The 9670-nt window shown below is 42.2% G+C and overlaps 1 protein-coding gene across 1 annotated transcript; it reads left to right on the top strand.

Moving 5' to 3' along the window:
• Window positions 1-4818, top strand: LOC141742261 (alpha-1-antitrypsin-like). The gene is made up of 5 exons (XM_074584119.1): window positions 1-87; window positions 825-1514; window positions 1997-2267; window positions 3034-3181; window positions 3911-4818. Exons 2-5 carry the CDS (start codon window positions 842-844, stop codon window positions 4115-4117), a joined length of 1299 nt encoding a protein of 432 aa, XP_074440220.1. The 5' UTR covers window positions 1-87; window positions 825-841; the 3' UTR covers window positions 4118-4818.
• Window positions 4819-9670: the final 4852 nt, after the last annotated feature.

A 9670-nucleotide genomic window follows, 5' to 3' on the forward strand; every position in this document is an offset into this window, starting at 1 on the left:
GGTGCTCTGCTTAATCCTGTTCAATGGTACTGAAGAGAAGGAGCAGACGAGACCAGATGGACACAACAAGATCCTTTTTGTAGCACCGTAAGTACCCTTTTAGACTTCCCTGGGATTTTTTTGGACATTTCATTTTGTGGGATTTTGTTGTTGCCTGGGAAGGGTGGCTTTTTACATGTAAACAAAGTGATATAGCTGTTATGCAAAAAATCAAAACAGGCCAAAAGCCAGCAAGAACTGGCTTCTAGTGAAGAAGACACTTCACATAATTAAAAAATTGTTTTGGAAATAATAGAGATGTATGTAGACTTTGCTACTGCACTTATCCAATATTTTATCTTTGAAGAAACTGTAGAAGTATTTTGTAATTTCGGTCTTAGACAGTATGATCTGTGTTTATACCACATTTTTATTTAACACAAGTTTAATTCTCTAATTATTTGAAGAATTGAGGAAGACTAACAGGGCTGCAGTAGCCATCCTGCAGTACTGAGTACAAAACCAATTTCTACCAGTTACTCTGGGGAAAAGGTCATAAGCTTCCAGTTATTCACAAATTTTTAAAAAAAGCAGTCCTACCCTATTTTTTAAAAGTTAATATGATCAAAATGGCCTCTTTGGAGAGAGTACTTGGTTATACAAATAGTGTATCAGGAGGCATAGTCTTCCTGGGGATGACTGGCGTGCATCAGGAATGTGAAATATAAAAGTGTGAGATTTTGGAGAATAGGTTTGTTCTAAGAGCCTCATTTTACTTGGCTGGAGCACTTAGCATGAAGAAATTCATCTCCGTGCCATGTTTTGTATGTCTACTTATTTTCCAGAAACAGTTAAAAGGAAAATGAAGCCCACCTTCTCCTTGTGTTTGTTGCTGGCTGGTTTGTACACTCTTGCCCAGGGTCATCAGCATCCTCGTTACCGCAATAAGCAGGATGATCCTAAAGGGACACGTTACCCAGGACGCCGTTCTCACGGAGAAGGATTTTATCCAGTCAAGAACAAAACCTTTGTCAAAATAGTTCCCAGCAATGCTGACTTTGCATTTTCGTTTTACAAGCTGGTCGCATCCGAAGCAACCAACCAAAATATTTTCTTTTCACCCATAAGCATCTCTGCTTCCTTCGCGATGCTGGCACTCGGTGCCAAGTCAGCGACACTGACACAGATTCTGGAAGGGCTTGCCTTTAACCTGAAAAAGACTCAGGAGCAGGAAATACATGAAGGTTTTTGCCAACTCCTCCGCATGCTGAACCGTTCAGACAGTGAGCTCCAGCTGAGCCTGGGCAATGCCCTTTTTATAGAAGAGACACTAAAACCACTACAGAAGTTCTTGGATGATGTCAAAAGCTTTTACGAATCTGAAGTCTTTTCTTCTGACTTTAACAACTCCTCTGGTGCTGAGAATCAGATCAACAGTTATATAGAGGAAAAGACAAATGGGAAAATTGTTAAACTAGTGGAAAACCTTGATCCTCTCACTGCAATGGTTCTTGTTAACTATGTCTTCTTTAAAGGTAAGAAATGTCAAAGGCTGTGAAGGTTGTAATTTAGATGCTTACTGCTTATTACAGGGAATGGACACCTAAGAGAAAGAAACTGTAGTTTAAATATTTTAAATGGAGGAAAACGTGTTCAACATCTGGAAAATATTCCTATAAAACCATGTTTATTTGTTGTCAGTATTAATGTTTGTGCCCTCACCTGCTTGAGTGAAAGACTGGATTTTTTTAACAAATATCTTTGTTGAGTGTGGTAAATTCTTTAGTGTGATGATAGAGCCGTGCTCTGGTAAAAGATGGTGTTTTCAGTATTATCTGTCTTTAATTGTCTTCAAGCACTTGTGAAAAAAATGCTGCCATGCTGTAACAACTGAGGGTGCAGTAACCTGAAAAAGATACTTGTTCTAATCAAAGGAAGGCTGTGGGACTAGATCCTGTTTGATTCACCATGACCATTCCTCTCTGTTCTGCTGAATTATTTTTCTTTTTGTCATAAGCCCACTGGGAGAAACCCTTCAGTACTTCATATACAAAACAGGAGGATTTTTTTGTGGATCAGGAAACGTCTGTAAAAGTTGACATGATGTACCGAAAGGGTTACTACAGAAATTACTTTGATGAGGATCTGTCCTGTTGGCTGGTTCAGATACCTTACAACGGGAATGCTGCAGCATTATTTGTTTTGCCCGACGAAGGGAAGATGAAGCAGGTGGAAGATGCTCTTTTGAAAAAGACTGTGTCTAAATGGGAAAAGTCCCTCCAAGACAGGTAAGTGTTTTTGCTAAGGTGGGGGGTGACTATGTTCTAGATTAGTAGTGTTCATCTCACCAAGACAAAACGTTAAAGGCCATATTATTTTACTGAACTCTATTCACTTAATGGTCCCTCTCTGGGCAGGACTTCCCTTTTCTTATTTGGAAAATGAAAAAGAGCTGTGGGTAGTGAATGAACAGGGCATTGAACTTGGGGTCCACCTTGGGTTAAGTTCCTGGCTCAACCACAAATTGCTCAGCACCGTGATGAATTTAACAGACCCTTGTTTCATATGGGCATTGTGAACCTACAACGGAGCAGCTATTGGCTGTTAGGGTGTTGAGGGCATTGTATGTAAAAGTGAAATTTTTATTCATTCAACATTACTGCGGCTATTTCTGTGGTGGCCCAGGCCCTGTTGTATATTTGAGCAGCCTTAGGTCAGCTAGCTATGATCTTTTGAGAAAAACCTGCTACCTGGCCATAGTAGCTCTGCCACAGAGTTGGTATAGTTGTATTTTCCACCCCATTCCTTGAACCCCAGTTGTGAAACTAGTGGAGGCAGTTTAGCAGTTGATAAACTGTGGGGGCAGAGGATAACATGGGCTCATTCTGCTCCAGCCCTCCATGTTAGATAGCTAACCTGGTCAGAAGTGTTATCTGAACCCTGAGAGCAGACTTTTAACATTTAGAAAAATAAATGTGAAGCGTCATTATACTGAAGCCATTCAGGAGTGTTACCTAGATGACAATTTGTCCCTATTTGTGTTATTTGTTACAGAAAAATACATCTGCACATTCCAAAATTTTCTATTTCTGGTACCTATGATGTGAAAAGGATAGTCAAACAAGTGGGTATGATTGATGTGTTCACTGAACAAGCTGATCTGTCAGGGATTACTGAGGAGCCTGGACTGATGGTTTCAAAAGTAAGTCAGCACGTGAAACACAGCAACCACAGGATTTGTCTGTTCCCAGAACCTGACATTAGTATCCCATGAAAAGTTTATCTCATTCTCTCTGAAGCATCGCCCAATCGTCAACAACTGCCAGTCTGGAGGCAAAGCAAACCCTATCTTTCCTAAACCTGAAGCCAAACACACAAACATATAACAAGGGGTTATATGTACATAAGAACAAGGAAGAAGATGTACATATAATTAAATTTTCTTTTGGCTACTAAACAGAATTATCTAAAGGTAGCACATTAGCTTTGGTAAAATCTCCTCTAATTCCACCTACGGAGGGCAAAAGGCTGTTATTCCTGCCCTTCTACTGCTCTCAAAAAGTTATTTTTTCAGCTAGATGATAGGGTAAATTCACAATAATACATGAAGCTGCCAAAGGCCAAACTAAGTCTAGGCTAAATTACCAGGTTTCTTTGCTTCCCGAATTTCTTGCCATCAGTCATCTTGAGCGCTCTTTGGCTGTCCGCTGTGCGAGGGCTACTCTCTGCACAGGCGGTGATGGCGGCTAGCAGGAGCGGTCTGATGGCTGATGGTGGGAAGGGGAGCGGCTGGTGATGACCTTCCCAGAGGCTGGTACTGCCGGGTCTTGCCCCAGGCAGGGCTCTCTCTGGCAAGATCAAGGAGGGTGGCAGGCTGCCCTCTTCTTGCCAGGTTGTCAGGTGGAGGTTGTTTTGCTTTGTGTCCTTGCAGGTGATCCACAGAGCGGTGCTAAATATTCATGAGAATGGCACTGAAGCAGCAGGGGCCACGGTGAAGGAGATTACCTGGAGATCTGGAGATTTTCCCCATCCACCTCGAGTCAGATTCAACAGGCCCTTTCTCCTGGTGATTCTGGATAAATACACCCGCACTGTCCTCTTCATAGGGAAAATCATAAACCCTTTGAAAAATGACTGATTGACCAGAGGACATGGACTTACACACTTTGCTGGCTAAATTCCTGTGATCCAGCAAAACATTTATGTGTACCTACCGCTACGCACTAGTGCTCGTCTTTCGGCCATTATCCTTATACACATTATTAATCCCTTAAAAATACCCACTATTTTTCCTTGTCCAAAAGTCACTGGTATTTCCCCCAAGCCTACAGCTGGGTCTGGCTTGTAGCGTTAACAAAATACAAGTCACTTTTCGCCAGTTTTGTAACAAGCCCCTTCTCACGTGCTCCTGTGGGGTGTTTGAGATGGTTTAAAGTCTCTGGATGATGCAGCTGTTGCTGTACACTCCCAGTGTGTGTACGGGAGAGCAGGAGAAGGGAAACGGGGAAAAGGAGGTGCGAGGTATACGTCGTGTCTGTTTAATCCACTGACCTTTGATGACTAGTCTTAAATGCAGATTCCCTTAATATTGGAGTGAATGTCCATTGATTTTGTTGGCTTTTAACCAAGTATGGTGTGAATCTGCCCTCCCTCTGTCTCCTCCTCAGTGGAAGCCCTCCTCACGAAGACAAGAAGGTTGTTTTTGCTTCACAAATAATGTTTATTCTACTAAGGAAGGACGCCATACCAGCAAAAAGACTTTCTGTTTTATCATGCTAATATAACTATTATTGCCAATGCCTGAGATAAAAGTACGGCGGAGCAGTCCGTGACATAGAATCAGTTTCCTTTTTATGGATTTGTTGCCACTGCCATTTCTCTTTTCTCTTACTGATGCCGCCTTCACTATCACACTTTCCAGCTAGACTTGTCAGACTGTGGTAGAAAAGAGGAGAAATGAAAAATTGTAACACCAGAGGGTTTGTATTTCCTCAGTAGGAAGGTTCCTCAGCAGATCTGATTCTGATTCTACAGAAGATCATTTAAAAGTTCTTGGCAAATCTCAGGGCTAAATGAGGACTGTATGCCAAAGTCCAGCTTTGCAATGACAAATGGCTCTGTAGGCGAATACCAAGAGATTTTATATTTGTTGTTCCTCACGGACCTCAGATCAATAGTCTCTGTTTGTTAATGAGAAAAAAATATTTAAATGATATTTTGCCAATCAGATCTCACTTTGCAAGGTAACCTTGTTCCTTAACTTATTTGAAAGTGGGTGGAGAAAAATCAAGCTGAATTAAGAACTGGATGACCAAAATATATCAAGAAACTATTGTTGGTAGGGAATCATCTTCCAATGGGAGTAGGGACCATATACACGTGTCTTCCCTTGGTTTTCTTTCTGTTTTGACAAAAATCAGGGAATGCTGCTCACTAGAAATGTGCAGCATACAGCAAATCTGTGTGGTAAATAATGAGTCCAGAAGGACTGCACAACCACCCCCAAAACTGTCAATCTTACGGTTGTCACACATCCAGTGCAGTCATGGTTTGTTCAGGACGTATTTCTTCTTTCAGTCTGCTGCCTTTTTGCTTCTTCTTTCCTGGATTTCTGTTTCTTTGTTTGTTTGCTACCATAAATTTTGTGACCAAGAAGCCTCAGTGCAACAGCAGAAGGACTTTCCTCCTAGCTAGTCAAGAGTTTCTGCTGCTGCGTGCAAGGGCTGTGGTGTTCCACTTCAGTGCAGTGGCACTGCTGGAGGATGGAGCTGGCCTGATGAACACCTGAAGGACAAAGTGCAAAGGACATCTAACCCAACCTGCAGCGAAGCCTACCCACCCATCTGATGTGGGAGTCCATGCAACCATGTGCGCGCAGGAGCTGCAACCTCCGCACTGCCTATGTGGACCTGAAGAGAAATCTGTGGTGGTATCGCTGAAAGTAGTCTTCTGTAAAGGCCATTTTGAGTTAACAGCCACAGAAGAAGAATTGCCAGCATACTAGAAGCTTTGGAACAGCACACACTGAGCAGCTCTCTGAAATAAGGAGGAAAGCAAAGCAAGCATTGTGGGAATAGCAGTAAACTGTGTATTTGTTGTCATAACTAGGAAAAAGTTATCTACAGAAGTGAAAAAAAGTCTATAAACAAAGTCTAAAATAAGGAGCTCAAAACCCAGGATTAATCCATGGTGGAGATAGATTTAACACTCACCTACGAACTATGTGAAGTTCAAAAGACATTGGAGGAAAACTAGCAGCAATTTTGAGTAGTGCTAAAGGTCACAGAAGAAGGAACAAGCAAAAAGAAGCAAAGTATACATGGGTGTGGGGCAGACAGGGAAATAATATGCTTGAAGCAAATCAAAGAAAATAACATATTTCAAACAGCCAGTGGTTAGCGCCAACGCGCAGGTCTGTCATTGTTCCCAGTGCTGTGCAGCATCTGCTAGGATAACATGAGCAACAGTCTTAAAGGTCATGGGCTGAAAAGCAAAATTGCGTATTCTGCTGGAAAGACCCACTAACGCTCTGTTAAATGTAAGCACAAATAAGAACCCATATTTTGACAATGGTAGAAGGCACAGGCTGCTTAATGAGAAAAAATTCTGGCAAAGCTGAGGCACGTAGTTCTGATGTCAGAGTATTCTCATCAAACAGGAGATATCATCGAATCATGCCATTATTTAGGTCCCTTACAAAGTAATCACCTTTTAATTTGTTTTCTAATATATAACAACTAAATAGTCACATCTTGTTAGCATTCCCTTGATACCTAATAACCTGTTACGTTCTTGTACTGTATGATACTGTTCTTTCTGCATGTCACTTTTAAGACGTAATGACAAAGAAAAAAATTAGCAAGGTTTCTGAAGTTCTGGTGGGGATTTACCCCACGATACTTCAGGGATGGTGGGGTAAGTGTCTCCCCTTAATGACAGCATGCCTTTACTGGTGCTCATCGCTGACCAGCACACCCACATCATTATCTTAATAGGAAAATAGTTATCCTGGCAGGAAAACAGTGCCATTTATGTCACAGACCCATCACATGGGTCGTGTATTTCATTATGTATTCAGATAGTCTAGCAATTCTCACACAATTAGTAATTAAGTAATGTTCCTGGGCAATACTATGTGAATTTCTGAGCCCTCAAGGAAGTTGGTGATTACTCAGGGCCGAAAACCTGGCTTCTGTTGCCACCAGGAACTTGCCAGCTATGGAGGTGCTGTGGCCAAGATCCACATAGCCAGCGTCCATCACCTGCTAATCACTCTAACGCCTAGGCACAGGAAGCCCTTGTGAAAGATGCATTGCTCAAGGGAGTGCTCTCCTGCAGCCTTCACAGAGCCTTGGTGACCCTAAATACCACACGCACACCCCTGGCATATGTCAGATGGAGTTACCAGAGTTAACGCAGGTGATTATCGCCTATGTGAGGTATGGCTGGGGGCTCAGAATGGGGGTTCTGAAGGCATCAACAGTTTCATTGTTGTAATGGATCTAGAAAATGTCTTTTGGAATGGGGTGTATTTAACTGTACCACTGGCTGCTAAGAGACTGCAAAAGCCAGACCAAAACAAATGAATGCATTTCACACAACTGTTTCCAAGCCTTTTTAATGGAGAGCCATAATGTTAACTCAGTAATTCTGCTATATATTAGACTCCTGGCTTGTCCTCTGTCAGGCCAAGAGATTTTTTCTCCTTTGGCCAGGAGAAAAAATATCTGCGGGGAAGAATGGAAGATCTGTGGTTATTTGACTCCTGCAAAGGCTTGGCAAAGAGTTGTATTTCTCTTCTTCAAACACAACATGGTTTGGTCATTTTTGTCCTGCATATAGCAGGGTACTTCTTTCCTATTAGGAAAAAATATATGAAGACAGTACAGTATTATGATAATTAGATGTTGATGCACACAGGAAAGTCAATCACTAGAAGTACTGTTGCCTCTCACTCCTTTAGTTTCTTGTTTGAAACTTCCATCCTGTGCCTGCTGAAGTTTACCTGGTTCCAGGCTTTGGCTGCAGCTTTCTTCCAGATAAAGATTCACAGGATGCTTTTCCTGAGGACCAGTTTGGTTTCTGAGAACTGCTTCCAGATTATGGCCTCAGAGATTGAAGTTACAGAGCTGTCAGAACATCTTACTAGCTCTTCCTACTTCACCTTTCCAGGAAGAGCCACATGCTTCAACATCCAGAAATGTAAGATTGCCATAAACCAGAAACAATCGAGTAAGTCAGCAACAATTTCAGTCACAAACCATTTCAGCACAGGGAAAAGGGCTGGGAAAGAAGTAGGTTTACACTGCCCATCAGAAATGGATGGCTCCATAAGAAAAGCATGCTCTATCTGAGGCTGTTGGCTTTTCATCCTGTTCTTCATATCTCTCATTCCCTTTGGGTAGCAGAATTTGACATTTCTTATGCGATTTCTGCAGTTTAAATGGACCTGCAATTGTTTGTTACGAGTTCATTGAAAAGTACATCTCAGACTTTTATCGCAACACCTTTAAAAGCACCTAAACCACTCGATGCCTGCAGAAAAAAAAAAAAAAAAAAAAAAGAGAGAAAAAGGAAGAGAGCTTCCTCAGAAGCTGATTTACAGCCTCCAGGATTGATTTTACCTTCTTATCTCGTTACCTTATGCTGTGTGGAGTGCAAGCAGTAGAACAAAGAGCAGAAGAGGACACCTTGGCTAAGGGGGCATCTTGCAAGTGGTGTGAACATGGGAAAACACTTGTATTGCAGCCTGTGTTACCTGTGTTACTTACAGTGCAGTTTCTTATTTCCCCTGTGTAAAAGGGTGGGTTTGACAGTGGTGATAAAGGGAATCACCTCTGTGCAAAACAAGGACCAAGAAAATAGCTGCTCTTGTGAAATGGTGAGAAAATAGAAATGCCCAGGAAGTTCTGCGAAGAAACATGTCATGTCTGGAAGAGCACTGCTCTTCCCTGAAAAAAAAAGGGCAGAAGTCAATGGGAAGCAGGTGGGATGGAGAGGGGAATTGCCAAGGTGGCCAAGATGTCCGCGTTGTGCTGTGAGAGGCAGAGGCACAAGCCAAAGTCCCTCTTGCAGCTGCCATGAGACAGGGAAGCAGGGAAGAAAAAGCAGTCTGGCAGTATGCTGGGGCTAATTGGCTCATCTCTCTGGGCAGGCCACCATGCAATGTAGGCTTCAAGTCTTTCTAAGGCTTGACTGGAATTTAATTAACAGATGTTAAAGCTTTTGGCATAAATAAGCCAGAAAGTGATGCCAATGGAAAGAGAATCAAAGGAAATGATTGCAGGGGAGAAGATTTAACACTGAACTTTTCACCTCCATCAGTTAGATGTTCTTTAGTCACCAGGCACTGGCTCAGGCCCGTGCAAGTGCGACTACACTATTGCTTCTGCATTGCTTGGAGTCCAAAGGTTGGCTTGTGTTTGCCCCTCACACGCTGTCCACGTAAGGTCGTTAAAGCTTTGAAACGTGGAAACACTCAGAGTAAAGATTCTGCCCTTCTGTTAACTTTCCACTCTGTATCATTTTTATGTGACACTTTCATTTGCATTGTCTTTTATTTATGGCACTCTATGGTACTCTATGGCATATATAAGGCTTTGGTCTTAAGCTTTTGATTCTAGTGTTTGCATATCCTTGAGTCTCTGGGGCAGGTTTCCTGAACTTCTTTCTCCAAGACAAGCTCACGTGT

The sequence above is a fragment of the Larus michahellis genome, chromosome 4 (genome assembly GCF_964199755.1).
Source record: "Larus michahellis chromosome 4, bLarMic1.1, whole genome shotgun sequence".
Taxonomy (NCBI): Eukaryota; Metazoa; Chordata; class Aves; order Charadriiformes; family Laridae; genus Larus; species Larus michahellis.